This window comes from Vigna unguiculata, chromosome 3 (assembly GCF_004118075.2).
Source record: "Vigna unguiculata cultivar IT97K-499-35 chromosome 3, ASM411807v1, whole genome shotgun sequence".
Taxonomy (NCBI): domain Eukaryota; kingdom Viridiplantae; phylum Streptophyta; class Magnoliopsida; order Fabales; family Fabaceae; genus Vigna; species Vigna unguiculata.
Window position 1 is genome coordinate 4,808,231 of NC_040281.1, and position 20,816 is coordinate 4,829,046.

General features: G+C 31.6%; 3 protein-coding genes across 5 annotated transcripts; all 3 read left to right on the forward strand.

Moving 5' to 3' along the window:
* Positions 1-1,104: 1,104 nt before the first annotated feature.
* On the forward strand, positions 1,105-4,413 carry LOC114176386 (ammonium transporter 3 member 1-like). Its single transcript, XM_028061425.1, has 3 exons — positions 1,105-2,006; positions 2,303-2,588; positions 3,661-4,413. Exons 1-3 carry the CDS (start codon positions 1,344-1,346, stop codon positions 4,170-4,172), a joined length of 1,461 nt encoding a protein of 486 aa, XP_027917226.1. The 5' UTR covers positions 1,105-1,343; the 3' UTR covers positions 4,173-4,413.
* A 2,536-nt stretch (positions 4,414-6,949) lies between these two features.
* Positions 6,950-12,698, forward strand: LOC114178049 (probable LRR receptor-like serine/threonine-protein kinase At5g63710). Of its 3 annotated transcripts, none has more exons than XM_028063729.1 (11): positions 6,950-7,198; positions 7,956-8,108; positions 8,532-8,664; positions 8,946-9,017; positions 9,142-9,285; positions 9,609-9,674; positions 9,775-9,845; positions 9,994-10,137; positions 10,907-11,248; positions 11,516-11,910; positions 11,998-12,698. In XM_028063729.1, exons 2-11 carry the CDS (start codon positions 8,000-8,002, stop codon positions 12,307-12,309), a joined length of 1,788 nt encoding a protein of 595 aa, XP_027919530.1. In that variant the 5' UTR covers positions 6,950-7,198; positions 7,956-7,999; the 3' UTR covers positions 12,310-12,698. The 3 variants fall into 3 exon arrangements, with proteins under 3 accessions (XP_027919530.1, XP_027919531.1, XP_027919529.1); XM_028063730.1 differs by lacking the exon at positions 6,950-7,198 and adding an exon at positions 7,208-7,379; XM_028063728.1 differs by lacking the exon at positions 6,950-7,198 and adding an exon at positions 7,419-7,532.
* A 6,648-nt stretch (positions 12,699-19,346) lies between these two features.
* On the forward strand, positions 19,347-20,036 carry LOC114177201 (auxin-induced protein 6B-like). Its single transcript, XM_028062459.1, has one exon. The coding sequence runs from the start codon at positions 19,397-19,399 to the stop codon at positions 19,742-19,744; it is 348 nt and encodes a 115-aa protein (XP_027918260.1). The 5' UTR covers positions 19,347-19,396; the 3' UTR covers positions 19,745-20,036.
* Positions 20,037-20,816: the final 780 nt, after the last annotated feature.

The following is a 20,816-nucleotide window of genomic DNA, read 5'->3' on the forward strand; positions in this document are numbered from 1 at the left end:
AAAGCATAATAGAAAATAAACAATTGTGGTCAATAATAGTACCTATTATTTTTTTCTTAATCATTCCTGATTTAAGAAGGAAGCCCGTGGACTTTGATTTGGAATTGAACATGATTAGTGTATGTAAAAAATTAACTAAAAAATTCGATAAATTTATTTCACCATGCCATGCATTTCAATGCATTATAGTCTTATCTACGGAATTGAAGATATTCTAGGAAGTAAATAAAAAAGAAAAAGAAATAAGGAAGACTGAGAAAATTTGTCTAGAAAACCTTGCATGTGAAAACTTTTAGTAGATAGATTCTGAATTCTTACTTCTATATTATTGTGTATGTGTGGTTAAAAGTGCTGGTTGAGGAAGCTCTGCTTGAATTGTTGTAAACCTATCACATCTTATTTAATTTTTACAAAAATAAAAAGTTATATCTGTATTAATTTTAAATTATGAAGAAGTTAATTCTATGTTTTCGATTTTATATTTATCTCTTCAGAATTTTTGTCTGAAAAGATTCTTATAAGTGTTTTTTTTATTAGATAGTTTCAGCACAACATCTTAAATGCTTACAATTATAAAAAAATTAAATAATTTTTCAATTATATTATTTGTTTATATTTATCCCCCATAAATACAAACATTCAGTTAAGGTCATCAATTTTAAAACTGTAATATTCAAAATCCGTTTTATCTACAAATTTTGTATGTCAAGAAATTTCCATTCATAAATACAATTTTTTCTTTTAGTAAGCCACCTCTTAAAATAGTGAGAAACTTAGTTCTAACACTTTATTAATAATGACACTAAATTAAAAAAAAGAAAGTAATTTATAAATACAATGAAATGAACCATTTCACAAGAGACAAGCGAAAAAGGGTAAGCAAATGCAAACATCTTGTAACTTGTTTTTGTCCAATAAATATATTTGATTAAAATATGATTATATAGCTGTCATAATGGGTTATAAGATTATTTTTATCATTTGAATAATAATACAAATAATGTTAACAATAAAATATCCTTTTTATCGTATTTTTATTCTCAACCTAATAGAGTATTTTTTTGCACTCATCTTTTACTTTCAAGCAAACAAACATCTTCTTCATGCCAAGGTGGCTAATACGACAACCTGCAGAGTTGCGAGCAACGTATCCCTCCGATTGTTAACTTTTTCTCCCAACCCAAGGAGGAATCTGTTATCATATTCTTCTCGGGATATTCCTCAAGATTCCAGGGACCAGAATTTTATTTTTCTTACATAATACATCATCTATATATATGTATAAGTTTGGGCAGAGATAAATCAGAAATGAAAAGTTTGCGTTGAGAATTCAGGCGGTGGCGATGAGCAGTCCTCCGGTGAGTTCGTCGGCGGTGGCATACGAAGCATGGACAAGCCTGGCAGTGCCGGATTGGTTGAACAAAGGAGATAACGCATGGCAAATGGTGTCGGCGACGTTGGTGGGGATCCAAAGCATGCCGGGCCTCGTCATTCTCTACGGAAGCATCGTCAAAAAGAAATGGGCCGTCAACTCCGCCTTCATGGCGCTCTACGCTTTTGCGGCGGTCGTCATCTGCTGGGTCACCTGGGCCTACAAGATGTCCTTCGGGGAGAAGCTGCTGCCCTTCTGGGGCAAGGCCGGGCCGGCGCTGGGCCAGAGGTTTCTCATAAAGCAGGCGGGCCTCCCCGCCACGCCGCACCACTTCAGTAACGGCGCGTTGGAGACCGCGGAGATCGAACCCTTTTACCCGATGGCTACCATGGTCTGGTTCCAGTGCGTGTTCGCCGCCATTGCTCTTGTCATCTTGGCCGGCTCCGTTCTGGCTCGGATGAACTTCAAGGCCTGGATGATGTTCGTGCCGCTCTGGCTCACCTTCTCTTACACCATCGGCGCTTTCAGCTTGTGGGGCGGAGGCTTCCTGTTCCATTGGGGCGTCATGGATTACTCCGGCGGTTACGTCATTCATCTCTCTTCTGGGATTGCTGGCTTCACTGCAGCATATTGGGTTAGTTCTTAGTTCGTAGTTCACTTCTTACACTACATGCATGCATGGCTAATGCATCAAATTATTAACTTTGTGGTTTACCTTGTTCTTTATACCTACGTCTGAGTTCCATGATTAATATTTTACTTGGTTGGCTAAGCTCAGACGCTTGAACTCTTCCTTGGTGACGTAACCGCAGAATTTAAATAAATGAAATGATTAACTTGTTTGAATGGAAACGATGGAAAGATAGTGTGAAGAAGAGGTTGGTGATGGTGAAATGATGTAATAGTTAATAAAATGAAAATGGAACACAGGTGGGGCCGAGATCGAAGAGGGACAGAGAGAGGTTCCCGCCGAACAATGTGCTACTGATGTTGGCCGGTGCGGGGCTGCTGTGGCTGGGATGGGCGGGTTTCAACGGAGGAGATCCGTACGCGGCGAACACGGACTCATCGATGGCGGTGCTGAACACCAACATCTGCGCCGCCACCAGCCTCCTCGTATGGACGTGGTTGGACGTTATTTTCTTCAAAAAGCCCTCAGTTATTGGAGCCGTTCAGGGCATGATAACTGGCCTTGTTTGCATCACTCCCGGAGCTGGTAAGTAATTCTTAATAAAAACAGTATAAATTAGCTTAATTAATAAACTTAAATATGATTATTTGACTTTTGAATTGGAATTAATTATTTTTTATTTATAATTAAATCTAGACAAGGTATTTACTTAACCTGTTTATTTATGATTGCTTAATTTAGAAGATCCAGATATGAATTTCAATAGCTGCATGATCCTTGTATACAAAGAATCCTTAATATATATTTAATCTTTTTTAGTACCAACAAAACCAGCTGAGATTCTTCGGTCTTGAGTTTGGGATCCCAAGAATATGCTTATTAAACAAGTAGTCTAGCAGAGAAACTCAATCTTAGAGTTATTTCACAAGTCTTTAAGGAAAAATTTATACAGACAATTAATTTAAGAATTGAATTATAGAAAATAATTTATTGCCATTCCCTCCTTCACATTTTGTTGCTTTTCACGCATTAATAAAAAAATGAAGCATGAAACATTGCACATTAGCGAAACCAACTGCAACTATATTAATTATATTTATATTGTGGAAGATTTACTAAGAAGGGCTGATTAAATGCTACATTGTAGAACATTAAAATATACTTTTACCAGTGCTAGACTGATTAAAATATACTTTTACAAATAAATTTACTAATTTAATAAAATATTTATAAGAATTTTTATTTTACTATTTTCATTTCAAAATTACATGTACATACAATCTAATTAAAGATTAAATGAAAAGTAAGCATGGAAATTACGAAAGTGATACGAAAAAGGAGAACAAGCTCTTTAAAACAGAAATTAGTCAAGCATGACATTTTTGAATGATTTGTTTGAAGTCATGATCAAACCTAATATTAATTATGTCTAAACATTTTTCCAATAACATGGTTTTCTCTAATGATACGTATGGATCCATCCAGTCTTGAACTGCTGCTTTTAGTTAATAATTCAATTAGATGTTATTGTAAAAATTGTTATTGTAATGAAACACTTCAACATGCCGTTGATCATATCAAATTAAGTTCATATAAAATATTAAGATAATTTGGCTTGGTCAATCAAAGTTTAAACTTTGAAGATGTTGATGAACAGGTCTGGTTCAAGGATGGGCTGCGATAGTGATGGGAGTGCTTTCGGGGAGTGTGCCATGGTTCAGCATGATGGTGTTGGGAAAAAAGTTGAAAATATTTCAAATGGTTGATGACACACTTGCAGTGTTCCACACCCATGCCGTGGCGGGTCTTCTCGGAGGAATACTCACCGGCCTATTTGCGGAGCCAAACCTAAGCACACTCTTTCTTCCGGTCACCAATTCCAAAGGAGGAATCTACGGCGGCCCCGGAGGAGTTCAGATTCTGAAGCAAATCGTGGGAGCTCTCTTCATCATTGGCTGGAACCTCGTGGCCACTTCAATCATTTGTGTGTTCATCAATTTCATAGTTCCGCTCAGAATGACAGAGGAAGAGCTTCTCATCGGAGATGATGCCGTTCATGGAGAAGAGGCTTATGCACTGTGGGGTGATGGTGAGAAACTTAGCATCTACAAAGATGATACCACACACCATGGCATCATCGTCTCTAGTGGTGCCACTCAAGTCGTTTAAATCACCAAATTAACATCAACAACAAGGTTATTATTCTTTAATCACAATTATTATATCAATGGTGCAAGTCATAAAACTTTACATGTAAAAATAATTATAGTCTCTGTTGTTCCGTTGCTTTGGGGTTTGAGGAGGAGTGGGTGTGATTCCACACTCGACGATTAATTAAATATGTGATGTGAATAGTGTTGTTTTCAAGTGGATGATGATATTTACTCATTTCGACCACACCGAATCTTTACCCAATAACTCTACTTTCTTAATTGCACTCACATCAAAATCAAATTCGAATTCGAGTTCATCTCAATCTCTCCCATTGCTGACTCCATTTTTACCTTTTTAGTGCTTTTGCATGGGATACACAAATTAAACTAAATAATTTCTAAATCGTAGCACAGAAGATTCATTTTTGCTTTTCTCGTACCTATTGTCGTTAATGATATAGATTTGTTTCCAAGAAATCTAATGATATAGTTTTTTTTCCTTCTCAATACAAGTTAAATAATTATGATAAGTTGTGGACATTTTAGGACCAATAATTTAACCGCAAAGTTCCATTTATATATTATTGCTAAGAATTTAATTTTTTATATTAAATTTAAAACATTAACATACACCTAATCTAGATATGTGGTAAGAGGGAACCAAACTCATTTTATAATATTGATGCCTGTTCCAAAAAAAAAAAGTATCCTAAAGAGTGCTTATTTGTGGCATGATTATGGCTTCTACATATGGGACAATATTTTTGGTGCCATTTTCTCAAATTAGCCTCTTTTTTTAATTTATTTCTAAATATACATTTTAGTCAATTCACTTCTGCCCCAAAATATAATAAAAATAAAGAAAAAGAATTCTTAATAGAATTGTATGAACTAAGCTTTATTCTTTTTGTAAAAAAATTGAAAAAAAGAGAGAATGGTATATGAAGATTCTCATACATGGTTTGCATAGTTACCGAGAAAGCAAATTCCAACAATTTCATGCTATTCTTTAATAAAAAGTTACACATGAAACCTAAATTAATTTAAGAGTTATTGATTTTAATGTTACAATTTTCTTCTCAATTTAATAAACAATACCTAAATCTTACGTAGCAGTATTATTAGTGATATCTTATAATAAAAAAAAATGAATATCACGTCTAATTTTGGACTTATTCATTTATTTCATTATCATGTTCATTCACCCTTATGATTTGTTACCAATAAGATCTAACACAGTTGATAAATAGTTGAATTTCTTAACAAAAGTTCGACTTTTTTTTTTTATTGTTTTAATTGAGTGTATGGAGAAAACTGTGTTGGAAGAGACAAAACACATTTAACGATCTCTATAAAGTAGATTTATCTCATATATCTTTTATTATAAAAATACTTCTTTAATCATCATACACGTGCCATCATCTTAATCATCTAATATCATGAGATTAATAAAAAATAAAAATAAAATATCTATCCATTTCACAGAATTTTTAAACCACTTAATTTTGTTTCTTTGGATATTGATATGCATTGATGCAAAAGGTAACAAAACATTAAGAAACTCTGACGCGGGAATAGAATTCATTCTGGGACCATATCAGGATAGAGGGTGCTGAATAGTGTGATGTGATCAACGAACACTAAAAACATATGTAAATTTAGTTATTATATCTATAAAGTTATATAAATTAATATTTTATTTAAAATACTTTTCAAAATATGACAAGTATAAATTATTTCCAATTTAAGACTTCTCTTGAACTAAAGTTTTTACTTCAACTTTGAAGCAGAAGAATGAAATAGTAAAAGAAAAGGAAGATGCAGTGCCTTTTGTTTGTTGCATTTGGTTATACTTGAAATTATAAGTATATGATTTCCTAAAAAAGAAAGTGAACACGTGAGCATTTGGATTTTTGAATGAAAACAAGTACAACTATAGATAATGTATCTTTCTCCTCAGTTTCTTTCCTTTCGTTGTTCATTGTCCTCCAAAAATCCAACACCTTCCCTCACAACCTTCATTTCTTCCACTTCCAACAACACTAACACCATCTATTATTCTGCGTACAAAAGTTGACTGCCACGTCACCAACACTTTCCACATCACACGTGTCACAGTTCCACTTCACTACAGTCTTAGGTAAATGCCACAAAAAGTTCTTACTAAACTCAACCAAAATGTAAAAAATTGAACTTTTGACATTTAGTTTAATTCTTTAGTCTAACCACTTTTCTAATTTAGTTTAGTTTTACGATTTATGCATTATGTTGAGCATGTAACTGAGTATAGTGTGTGAAAAATGGTGGAAATTATGCAGACATAGGAGTTATATCAGATAATGTATCGTGGTGCACAGGTGAAGCCACAATTATCCGCAATTCCTTATCCTACTTGGAACTTTATGATGAGTCTTGCTCTTGCTCCACCAGGGTCCACGAATTTTGGTTAATTATTAATGCTAATGGGACCTTTTAAAAATGTAAAGTGGTTCTTTAGCTTTAAAAAAAACGAAGAGGCACTGTCATGGAACAGGAGAATAATATATGATAAAATCATTTTAGTGGAAGGTTCATTGGGCATAAATAAAGATGGGAATGAGATATATGCGTTGGAGTTGGAGCATTTTTTTCTGGTCAAATTGTGTTAAAAGACAGATAGATATAAAAGGGGTGAAGAAGAAGGTGATTATTATCAACAAAGTGAAATCCTTGTTTAGTGGGATTCTCATTCTCTTCCCACCACTCACTCACTCATTCATTCACACTAACCAAATACCTCTCATATTCCCTCCTATTTTCCCTCCTCCTGCATTTTTTTTATTATTATTGTTACTACTATTTTCATTGTTTTGGTGAAAAAAAAGGAGTTCTCGTTGTTTCCCTTTTGAGTCCCAGTGCTGGTTGCCACGTGGGTCCCCTGCACTCAACCCACATGATTGTGACACTCATCATAGTAGTGACAGACAACAATAAAGTTTCCTTCTTCAACTGCCCCTCCTTTCAATGTTCATGGTGTGTGCAGCTAGCTAGCAAGCTAAACTAGTATGCTTCTTTTTCTCTTCATTTTGTCCCTTTACCATTCATTCATACAAATACTACTTTGATACCTACCTTCTTTTTTACATAGATATTAGACAAAGATTTGTTTCTGAAAATAGATTTGATGTGAAAATATGAGTGTTCCAATCATTGACTCTGAAAACTCATCAGACTAATAATCTAGGTGCATGCTTATTTTGTTCTCTACTTATATTTCATCTTTTTTTTTTTGACTCTGATAAACTCAGTATTTAGAGTTCTTTCAACCGTCTCCCTGTGTAAAACCTATGCTTGGGAACTCACCCCGTTTTTCAAGCTGTTATGCAGTTCTATCTATGTTGGTTTTTTATGCTGCTATGTTGTTCTGTGTTGCTTTCTTAAGCTGCTATGTTGTTCTATGTTGCTTTCTTAACCTTTTATGCTGTTCTTTGTTGGTTTCTTAAGCTTTTATGTTGATTTCTTAAGCTTTTAATTACGTTCTTCTACGTTGCTTTCTTAATCTTTTGTGTTGTTCTACGTTGGTTTCTTAGGCTTTTATGTTCTGTGCTGGTTTTATGTCTGGCATTCATTTTGAAAGCAAGTGGTTGCTGTTGTAAACTTTATATCCTGCCGGCTAAAGTGTTAATTTTGGAGTAAACATATGATTCTGGGCATACTATTTTATTTTTATTTTTTTTGCGTAGTTTTATAGTTATTTATGTTAGAATGTTGTTTAATTGTTTTTGTTGGTGAATTTTTTCCTGTGGAAACTTCTGAAAAGGGACTCGACCAGGTGAGTTTTCCTCGGAGATCAAAGAAGTTTATATGTTTCGCCGAAATCTTAGCAGGGTTCCTCTCAAAATATTGACGAGGTGGCTCATATTCCTTACTATCTTGAAAGTCAGTTCAGCTATCAAAGATCCTGATATAGAAGGTGTGGTAAAATTTACTGTTATTCTTTTCTCACCTGAAGCATTTCTTGTTTGAATTTAATTTTTATTCCCTGCGTTACCGTATCAATGAACCGTATGATCATACATGTTTGGAAAAACTGTTTGAAGTCTTCAGTACAAATGAAGAACCTCAGTTATTGTAAAAATATGACTCTTTCTTTATTTTAAGTGCAGAAAACCAGTTAGAGATTTTATATTGACAGAGGATCCAATTTAAAAGCCTAAATTGTTCACTTGTTTCTTTGTCTTTATTTTACGATTTAGTTCTTATACTTGAAAATTTAAAGTTTTAGGTTCCTGTAAATGTATTTCGCGAATGATTTCAACCCCTACTTCACAATTTTTATTATTTACTGATATCCTTATTGAATTGTTCAGAGCTAACTATTTTGGCTAATATCCAGGTGAAGCTCTGTTAGATCTTTTACATTTCCTCAATGATTCCAATAAGCAAATAACGGACTGGGACGGCCATATGGTTAGCCCGTGCTTCAGTTGGTCTCATGTCACTTGTAAAAACGGACATGTCATATCACTGTAAGTTCATCATCCTAGAAAGTATTAATTTGCATGTTTGGTTAGACATTTGGAACCTCGGATCCATGTTTCTGGATGTAAAAAATACAAGTTATTCGAAGTTCCTTCAATTTGAATGTGGATCATGGATCTAACGCGAATTAAACATTCAATAAATGTTGTTTATTGCTATTATATTCTTAGTCAAGTCTCATCATCCTTTATTCAAACATCTTTACTGCATATAGGAACCTCTCAAACATTTGCAGAAATTTAACTTGTGAGTGTTACTCAATCTACAGGGCCATGGCTTCGGTTGGATTTGTTGGAACACTATCTCCCTCAATTACCAAGTTGAAATATTTGGTTAGCGTGTAAGTTGTCACCATGATAAGAAATCGATGTAAAATATATCCCAGTCTTTGGTTTAGTGAAACAGATTGACCAGTGACGTGTTTTTTTTTTCCTTACATTATAGTAATCTGTCTTGTAATGCAGGGAATTGCAGAACAACAATCTTTCAGGACCCTTACCCGATTACATTTCCTACTTGAAAGACCTACAATATCTAAATCTTGCTGGCAATAATTTTAGTGGTTCTATACCAGATAAATGGGATGAACTATCCAATCTAAAGTATCTGTAAGCCATCACTTTCCATTTCTCTGGCCTTTCATATCCTTTTATAGCTCTGTGTGTAAAAAGAGATTTGAAAATAAGATCTTCTTGGTGGGATAAGCAGTTCGAAATTGAAAATGATGGTCTCATGTGATTCAGTGTTTTGAGAATGAACAACTTCCTCAATCAACTACAAATCCTAAAGGGTCAGCGAAACTATAAAAAAATATTGTATCCAGAGACTATTTTGGTTTTTATGTTTAGTTGCTGCCATACTCATTCTTAAAATATCTGTCCATTCCCTATGTTCTTTCTTACTATAACTGACTAGTGTTTTCATTTGACAGGGATCTTTCATCTAATGCTCTTACTGGAAGGATCCCAATGCAACTCTTTTCAGTTCCAATGTTTAAGTAAATTTCATTATAACTATGTACTCATTTGAGTATTTTCTTTCAATGAAAAGCATTTCTTTACGCTCTCATTAATTTTTGTTTCAATCATTGCTTTCAGCTTTTCAGACACGCACCTTCAGTGTGGTCCTGGTTTCCAGCAGAGTTGCACTTCTAAATCTGAAAATCCAGGTTTGATTGCTTACACACAAACAGTATGGAATTATGCTTTGTTACCTATGAAATTAAATGTAATGCAAGTTGCAGAATATGAGCAATAAATGAAATAAAAACAAAAAAGGTTTGGTAGTGGCTACCTAATATTGGCATCTTCCCGCAGATTCAAGCCACAAATCAAAATTGGCAAAAATTGTACGTTATGCAAGTTGTGGTGCCTTTGCACTTCTGTGTCTTGGGGCTATCCTTACATATCGACACCATCAAATGCGTAGGAACCAAAGGGAAGTCTTTGTTGATGTTTCAGGTCATTTTTCTTTCCTTACTTAGCTTAACAAATGTCCTAGTAGCACATAAGGAAATGCTTGTCATGAGACTAATTCACACTCAAAGTTTTTTCAGATATTATTTCTTGTCTTTATCCTAATCATTCTTTTATAACGAGAATATAGAAAACATTAGTTTTAGATTTGGCTCCTGAAAATAAGCAAACAGGCTAAAGTACGTAATTTTACTTGTTAACTAAAACCCATCGGCTAATATTTTAATATATTTATGATCTGGTATAGTATTTGTTAATTTTCATACATGAAAAATAATACTTTAACATCAAAAACAACCATTTAACAACTCTATTATAGCAGTATAATAATAAAAATGGATGATTGACAAGTTAAATGAGGTTTTCACATATGGAGTTGTCAAAGTATCACTGTACCTTTCATATTAAAGACTCTGATTACTTATTTGCTAATTTAAATTGAACATTGATTTTACAAGAGTGTTTTTCAGCAGTTTTGGAAGAGTTACATCCGTAGATATATGTATATAAATACAATGAGCATCGAAGAGTATACTAATTCATTTGCACCCTCCAAGTATTATGGATGATTTTAAGAGTTTCAAGCTATATTTAAATATATAGATAACAAAGTTTTAAAAAAAGAAATTTCTCATAAAATTTAAAATTTTCTTTAATTTCATTTCAGTTCTGTTTTCTGTGAACAAAAAGGGTTGATGCATATTCCATACACCTTAGAAAAGTGATAGTAACATCTGACAAATTTATTCTCCAGGTGAAGACGAGAGCAAAATCTCCCTTGGACAATTGAGAAGATTTTCATGGCGTGAACTACAACTTGCCACCAAAAATTTCAGTGAAGGCAATATAATTGGTCAGGGTGGTTTTGGAAAAGTGTACAAAGGAGTACTCTGTGATAACACCAAAGTAGCTGTGAAACGCCTCGTTGATTATCACAACCCTGGTGGAGAGGCTGCATTCGAGAGAGAAGTTCAACTTATAAGTGTTGCAGTTCACAGAAACCTCTTAAGACTCATTGGCTTCTGCACAACCTCAACTGAAAGAATCCTTGTATACCCTTTCATGGAAAATCTTAGCGTAGCTTATCGACTGAGAGGTAAAACTACATTACTGACTTTAACATTTGATCAAGCTTCAAACTTAAGTTTCCTGAAGTTTCCTACATGTTAAGAAATGAACTTTAAGTCTAATTCAACAAAATTGACTTGTAAGATAAAGTTTGTAGCCACTTTAACTTTGTCTATAGTTGATGTAGGACTTCCAAAGGTGGCTGTTAAAAATATTTGAGAATTTTACTATTCTGATCCATCCCTTTCCAAGTTTTGTGCTTTTTGTTTAACACTGTTTCTCTATGCTGCCTTAGAATTAAAACCTGGTGAGAAAGGCTTGGACTGGCCAACAAGAAAACGCATAGCTTTTGGAACAGCTCATGGTTTGGAGTACCTACACGAGCAATGCAATCCGAAGATAATACATCGTGATCTAAAGGCTGCAAATATCCTTCTAGATGATGAATTTGAAGCTGTTCTTGGTGACTTCGGGCTAGCCAAGCTGGTTGATGCAAGGATGACTCATGTGACCACTCAAGTGCGTGGCACAATGGGTCACATTGCCCCAGAATATTTGTCCACAGGAAAATCTTCAGAGAAGACTGATGTGTTTGGATATGGCATAACACTTCTTGAACTAGTGACCGGTGAGCGTGCAATAGACCTCTCTCGGCTTGAAGAGGACGAGGATGTTCTTCTGATTGATTATGTAATTCGCCTCTCTCCATTTACTTTATACTTGGCCCTTGGAACTTTTGTGATGAATAGATTATAGTGATGAAGTTTGAATGTGCAGGTGAAAAAGATGGTGAGAGAAAAAAGGTTGGAGGACATGGTGGATAGAAATTTGGAGAGGTATGATCCAAAGGAAGTTGAGACGATTCTTCAGGTTGCATTGCTTTGCACACAAGGTTACCCTGAGGATCGTCCAAGCATGTCAGAGGTGGTGAAAATGCTGCAGGGAGTGGGGTTGGCAGATAGATGGGCTGATTGGCAGCAACTTGAAGAGGCTAGGAATCAAGAATTCTCACTCATGACTCACCAATTTGTTTGGAATGATGAATCTACGCTTGATCAAGAAGCCATACAACTTTCCAGAGCAAGATAAGCTGGAGAGTCAATTTTGAAATGTGGTAGCTTCTTCTGCCATTGAATATAATATATACATACATATACATATTTGTACTTTAATGTACTCTAAAGAAAAATGTATAAGTGCGTTTATACAATGGAAAAGAGAGGAAAGAAATGAAGGGGTTTTAGTTTTAGCACAGGCAACATGTTGGAACATGAACAGAGGGGAAGATTCAGGTTGCAGTATGTATACCACAACTGTGTTGCTTTTGTAACCTTGGAAATGCCCTGTGCTTGTATTAGTTCCTATAATCTTTCTTTTCTGCAGTTTCTTCTGGTTTTTGGTTTTCAGGGATCCGAAGGCATGAAAACCAACCAATATATATCTTGAGAAGAGAGCAGTGTTTATATTAAAAAATGATATCAATTAAATGAAACTCCTAACAAGATAAGTTATGTCTTGCCAATTGATAATATCTGCAGGTTGATTTTGCTGTGATGTTAATCTGTTTCTTAAACAATGAATGAAGTGAAAATGAGTTCATCTATAGTTATAGTTGTTATACAAATTACATGACCTTTTGACAAAAAAAATCTCTTTAGAGATTTGAGACCAATCCACATGATCAAAGTTAGAATTGGTAATGGTGATTATATGTCACTTGAAGAAAAATGGATAATTGCAAAAAGTTATGTGAACATGTACTTATTTATGACATTGTTTTTGAAATTGACCAAATCTTATTTAATTTATCACATACTTATTGAATGTTGTTTTCAAGATAAATATTAAAGATGCACTTGACCAATACATCTTGAGGTAAACAAGTTGTTTTCCGAAGAGATATGGCACAAGAGGCTTGAACATCATCATCATCATCAAATATTATTGCAATTAAGTAAAAAAAAGTTTGGCACTTTAAATATTAAAAAAGACCACTAATAATATTAAAAAGACAAGCAAAAAAAAAAACACAAGTGTGATAAACCTCTACAATATACATGCCACTAAATAATCATTGAAGAAAAATTATATCATTGCCATAACATAGCAATCCCCTTGACTTTGCTTGCAGCCACCATATACTATTTTAAATATTCTTCCAGTTGGATACATAAATCAAATAACTCCATTGGAATAACTTAATTTCTTGTATTGTTCCAACAAATACCTATTTTTTGGTAATTAAGCTGCTAAAGTTCCATCATAGGATGCAAACATAGACCAACCCTAAAAAGCATATGTATCACACTGAAAACAGAACACCAAAATGAGGCAAAAAATGTGGACCCAATCAGCAGAAACGTGGGAAGGTGTGGAACAGAGAAGCGTGAGAGTAATTAAAGAGTCAAAGGAAGAAAGCATGTTGGGTTTTTCCTCTTCTTTCTCATTCACACTCACTTTCACTTTCCGTCCACAATTCCTCACCAAAGATCTCTCTCATAACACAAAAACATTATCCTCTCTTTCCAATCAATCATCATCATCAACAACCGTCCATCTTCCAAAATACTACATTAAAAATCATGGTTTGTTACAAATATTAAAAAATGCTGCTTATTATCTTAAGAACCAAAACTTACTGCGTACACGGTCACTGTCATTAATTTTTTTTAAATATATGTGATATTATATTAGTAGATGATAATGTAATATTATTAAGTGAATATATAAAATAAAATTATATTTATTAAAAATAAAGTGAAATATATCAGAAAAGATGATGAAAGAATAACTATTGATAAATAAAAAAAAAAACAGAAATAAATAATTATATAAAAAAATTTATAAAAATAACAGTCAATTTTTAAAAATTTAATAAATAATTATATTTTAAAAAATAAAATTAGTATTTTAAAATATAAAAGAAAAATCTTATATTATTAAAGATACTTATAAAAAAAATCCTTTTCTAATGTGTCTCTTTTCGATTTTCGGCAACAAATCAAATTCATTTGTTCAAAAATTATAAAAACTTTTTCCTTTCGCACTTTGTAACGTACCAACAATGAAATTTTGATGTATCCTCTTTTTTAAATAAGAAAAAAAAAGTACGGCGCACCGCCGCCCCTAAAAAGTCAGGGACCACGACGACGTTGAAATTCAGTCAAGTGTCGTTACCAGCAATATTCAAATTTAATTTTCAAAAGAAATTACAAATATGATTAAAATATATCTATTAACGAATTACTAAAATAATTTTTTTTATAATTGTCTAACTATGCAATACAATATTTAATAATATAATACTCCAAAATTATTAGTCTAAGATTAACTAAAACAATTTATGAAGAGTAAAATACTTCCGAATTCAATATCAATACACTCAATATATATAACATATATATATATATATATATATATATATATATATATATATAATGACAACAAACTAGGTCAATAAAAATGGATGAAGATTTCTAACTCATATTAACGTAACTAAATTATTATTATTATTATTGATGACATTTAATTAAAATTTAGACAAATATTATAACTAAATTAGTATATTATTTAATAAAAGTTCACTAAACTAAACTAAATATAATCTATAGTTAAACTTAATAAAAATTTAACATATAACTAAACTTAACCAAATTTAAAATCAATATGAAATCAAATTTATCTTACAGCGCAACTATAGTTATAAAAAATTTAATCTATAATCAAACTTAATCAAATTTAACTTATAACTCAACTTAAACTAACCGCTTAACCTTTACCTCTACACAATACAAATTTATCATCACTAACTAACCTATATTTTTTATAATAAAATAATTGTATAGCTAATCTAAAGAGATGCATTTTGTGAAGAAATAAAATTCCAACATATTATTTCTTGCAGAAGTAGACTTTATACTTTATTCAATGTTATAAAATCAAATTTTGAAATAATTCACTTATATTTTGTAAAATTTCTAACAACTTTTCTTATATAGGAAACAATTGCGCTGATGATGTAAGTGTGATTGATTATGGCAAAAAAACTATGGTATGTATTCGTTTATTTACAATTTTGTTTTTCAATATCAATTTGGTTTAAATTAATATAATATTTCAACCTAATTTCTTGTTATCACGCTAATGCAATATTAAGTGAACCTAAATACAATATAGTGGGGTCTGCGCAAAAAAGAGACAAGGATGACTTAAAAACTCGTAATTTATAATCGTTAAGATTACATTGCCAAATATTTATTTTAATATGCATTCTTCAAATTGCATATAAAAATAATTGAATAATAAAGCCTTTTTTATTTTCTCTTATGCTATTCAATTGATCTCTTAGAACGTTTGATGGATAGATAAAGAAATGGCGAGTTGTGGTTGTTTACGATAAAATCACAGTCATTATGGAAACTTTCAAACTTTTTCATCTTTGATTTGCAGAATCACGTCATCTACTCAAACACTTATCCTCAGAATCACCTATTTTCATTTAAATTACTCATAAATGAGTAAAACATTTAAGGCGTGTTTGGATAAAATTTTAAAAAATTATTAATATATATTAAATTTAAACTAGTATACTTTCAAAATACTTTATTTTAATCAAATAATTCAAAATTAACTATATTTCAATTGATACCAAATACAAACATTTATTTTAATATTAAATAACATTTACTTAATCAAGGATATTAATAGGCGAGGCGATAATTTTTTATGAAAATTTTAGTGAAGAAAAACAAAGTTAAAAATCAGTTTATTTAGAAATTCTTAATTTTTAACTAGGGCATAAATTAATTTTAACTAAAAGAAATCGTTTATTTTTCTTAAATATCTTTATAAAATAATTTTACCCAAATATATCCTTATTTAAACTATATTTATAAGACCAGTACTTCTTTCCCAATAATAATAAAATCTATGCTAATATCAAGTCATACACTTTACTTTATTGAAAGACTTTTATGTTATTAGATAAGGAAAATCTCAACTGTCTTATTTCCATTTTTAGGACTAAAAAAATCAATTTATTCAAAGTACACCATCTAATAGAAATATTCTGATTTTATAAAAACTCACGAAGAACATAAATATTCATAATATGTGTCAAATTTTTAAGAAGTACTATCTATATATTCATATGTATGATGAAGAAATGTTATCTAAAGATAAGAACAAAGGAACGGACAAAAAATTCCGTACGTGTAGATTTTGACTAAGAAGACAAACTTTGACTCCTTTTAATTTGTAATACGGTGCCGTGTTGCACTGCGACTTTTGTTATGTATTACTCTATTAGATCTAACGGTTAGGATCTGAATAAAATTAAAGTATATCCGTAGGATGCTTAGCCATAGTTATTGTGACATTAATTTGATTATGACAATTGTCACGTCTTCTTATTTTGATTGATATTTTTATAATTCCCCTCAAATCGAAGCGTGCAACAATACATTGAAAACAAAAATCTAAAAGAAAAGATAAGGTTTCATATGAATACTTTATTTTTAAATAAGTTTGGCATAGAAAAAGCAAAATATTCAGAAAACGATAAAGTACATCCACATCGTAATTTTTGCTTTTGCATGAAAAATCACTCCATTTATTGCTTAGTGGGTGTCGCGTATTTGTTTCTAGTTTCACGGATCTTCTAATTTTTAAGTTAAAAGTGCCAAAAAAAACTAATGTCTATGTAACTTGTATTAGACCCACTTTATATGTGCTAACAAATACTCTATGTGTCCTAAGGTTGAGGCCATCATCAAGATGAGTGAAATTGGTTAGTGCATGTTTAGAAACTAGTAATCATTTAAACATCACTTCAATTTATATTTTTTCCACCAAATATTTATAAAATGTTTAAAACATAAAATATCTGAAAATCTAATTAACATAATTGAAACAACTTATTATAAAATAAAATATATTGAGAGAGTACTCAGGTAACAAAGAGTTCAATAAATTTTTCACAAACAAAAAAAGTGATTGGTCTATATAGGAGAGAAAATTTATTAGGAATTGGAGAGAGAGAACCCTATGGAAATCTTAGCCAACTCACATAAAAGACACACATCACTTTTAACCAAAAATTTATTTCAATTCAAAATTTTAAAGCAATGGATTTATGATCTTCAAACTTATATGTTGACCAACTTTTTTATTTTTATCTAATGTGAGACATAGTCTCACATTTAGATTCTCAACAATCTCACTCTCAAATGTGAGTTCCTTCCACATTAGTACATTTTTATTTGAGTGAAAACATTTCCAACCACAAATACTCATTTCAACGAATCATCAACTCTAATGATACCGCAAATGGTCTATTGAAGGGAGAATTCATTAGAGAGAGAACAACACTAATGAAACCTTAGTATTTTCTATAAGGAATTGACAATACCTCACAATGTCACAAAGAAAATGAACAAGACATTCTTAGAAAGAGCTTGTTTCATGCTCTCAAATGTTAGTCTCTACAAATAGTAAAAAATGTGGTATTTACAACAAATTGTTCAATGCTACATTATTTAAGTGTTGAGCTTATTTTCATTTTAATGAAGGGAAATTGGATGCAAGCTATGAGATTCTATATGGGTTACAAGCTATGAGATCCTAAGGTGTCAAAGCTCGTGATTATCAAAGATGTGAACTTTTGATGAGATAATAATACTTACCGCAAACCAACATGATAACCATGCTAACAAAATTGAAGTTAATGATACTAGATAAATAGTAGAGCTTGAACTTGAACTAAAGTTGTTAAACAATAACTAGAGGAGACATAAGATATCATGGTAACAAAGTCTCAATATGTAAGATAGGTTACACCAAAAAAGACAGGCCAGAAAACCTTAAATATAAGTAGATTTTGTCGCTTTATTCCACATGAAAAAAACATTGATGAACAAGAAACAAATTCAGGTAATCAAGCATTTAATTTTGATGAAGCATCACAATGGATTGATGTTATGAAAAAATAACTTGAATCTCTCCATAAAGATTAAATTTGGAAGCTTGTCAAGAAACCAATTCATTAGAAGATTGTGGGTTGTAAGTGGATATTGAAAAATTTAATATATTCATTAGAAGATTTAATATATGTTATATATTAGTATCCAAAATTTTTTAGACATCTATACAAAAATTTTAACACTTACAAAATATTTGTTAAATATTCATCCATGTATGAAAGGTGTATGATAATTATGTTTCGTCGATGATTTCAATATTTACTTAATTAAGAGAGTTATATTGAAAAATTTATAGAAAGATTTGAAATATGAAATGCAAAACCAGTTAATATTCTCTCAATTTATTTGCAAAAATGTCATCTCAAATTCAAGAGAAAAATGATTTATGTCAAGTACCCTTACCATAACATAATTGGAAGTATGACATGTGATATTTATTTATATCAGATCAATTATTTTACACTAATGAATGTTGTTAGCTGTTAACTAATTCAAGAAGACTTGCAAAAAAAAAAAAGTGAAGTATATGGTTACATATTTAAAAAAAAAAATGTAATATTAGATTAGTGTTTAAAAGAGAAATCAACAAAACTATTTTTCATAACATTTAATTTTATAATTCATATTACAGAAGAAGATATTAGTTGTATATATCCTTTAAATTACATAGTATTTCTGTTAAATAAATAACATTACAACAGAGAGAATGATATTAAAGTTATAAATTATTATATGATAATTTATTTATTAATAAATATTAAAATATAAAGGTGTTTGAAGAAGAATCATATTCAAACATATATTTCAAAAAACTAATTTACTATACATTACTTCTTTTATTGATAAAGCTTTTCTTTCACCACTTACATTATATAAATACGTTCGTTATTTTTCTTGAATGCTATCAACACAATATTATGTATGTGGTATTATTTTTACCTACATAAGCTGCACCAACCATATTGTTTGAATAAAATTTGATTTGATGTCCACATCTGCTACCATGGTCCCTCCATTTCCGGAATGGGACGGCACTCAGACGGAGGGTTTCCCCACTCAATTTCTATGCATACCAATATTTTTTATTTTTATTTTTTTATTATTATCCCAAATTTACAACCTCAATTAATGTCTCTCTATATAAAAAATAGAAGCACACCCACATAGACATTGTGACGAACTTAGCACCAAGAACAATGGGTTTCCTCTCCGAACAAGAACTGAAGAAGATGAAGGTGAAGAAGGGTTGGCTTGCGGTTGAGGTAGAAGAAGAATCGGAAGAGGGTGGTTGTGGCGAAGGCTCTCACAGATTTATGATTCCAATTTCTTATCTTTATCATCCTCTCTTCAAGAACCTTCTGGATAAGGCGTACGAGGTTTACGGGTACCACACCCAAGGTCCTCTCAAGCTCCCGTGTTCAGTTGATGACTTTCTTCATCTCCGATGGAGAATCCACAAAGAAGCCACCACCACCCACCATCTTCATCATCACCAACCTCATCATCGTCAACTTTCTCACTCCTTCTCTTTCACCTCTTGTTGATTTCCACTTTCTTCAACACCGCTCTGTAATTACACACTGGAAGAGATCAAAGTTTGCACTGCATGCTCAAGTTTTTCTTTTCTCTCTCTTTTTCGTTTCTTTCTATATCATCGGATACGCCACGTGTGGTTCATGTTCATGTTCATGTTCATGTTCATGTTCATCCACTGTACAGAAAATTAGAACTGGTTAGTAAAACAAGAAAAAGAAAAATCTGACTTTTAGTGATGTAATTTTGGTTTGCCAATGGTTTTCCGATCTGAGAACAAGACATGGTTATTGATTCAGGTTGTTACTGATGCGATATATATTAACTGATGTTTTTAATGTTAAGAGATACATTTCTAAACAAATTAATTTTAAAATAAATACAAATTATTAAACTAAAGAAAAAAATTGAGGTAGGTGAGATACGACATAAAAAATCATATACTATTAGAGTAGAGTATTATGAGAAAAAAAAACTACACTTAATTATATTAATAATGATTTATAATGAAATGACATTCAAATTGTTAATACATGATGATAATAACGAGTGTTTTTAGGCCCACGTGAATAATAGTGAATATAAAAGAAATACTTATTAATTAAAGGAAACACTTTTGTTATATTAAACTGTAAAAATAATTGAACACTTTTTGGGAGTTGTTATATGCATTTAAAAAGGTATTAAATTGTGTGTAATTACAAACCATCCATATGGGAATGGTTTTAAAATATGTGTGGATGAACTAAAAGGAACATCTTTTAAAGTAATAAAACTAAAAGAAAGAAAATTTTCTAATTAAAGGAATACAATAATAGACTAATTGAAAAATGTGGAGACATATAATGTGAAGAAGGGTAAGTAGTTGTTGATGGTTTGAATGGTGATGGTATTTAGAAAGATTTGATTGGTTGAAGTTGCAGTGTTATGATAATTGAAAGAGTAAAGTTAATGGAAGTTATTGACAGGTTTAGGAGTGAGTGGTGGTCTTATTCAGAATGAGTAACTCAGGGATATGCTCTTTGAATAAAGCAAAATTTTGTGGTCTTGTGTTCATTTTCTATCTCCCTCCTTTTATTCCTA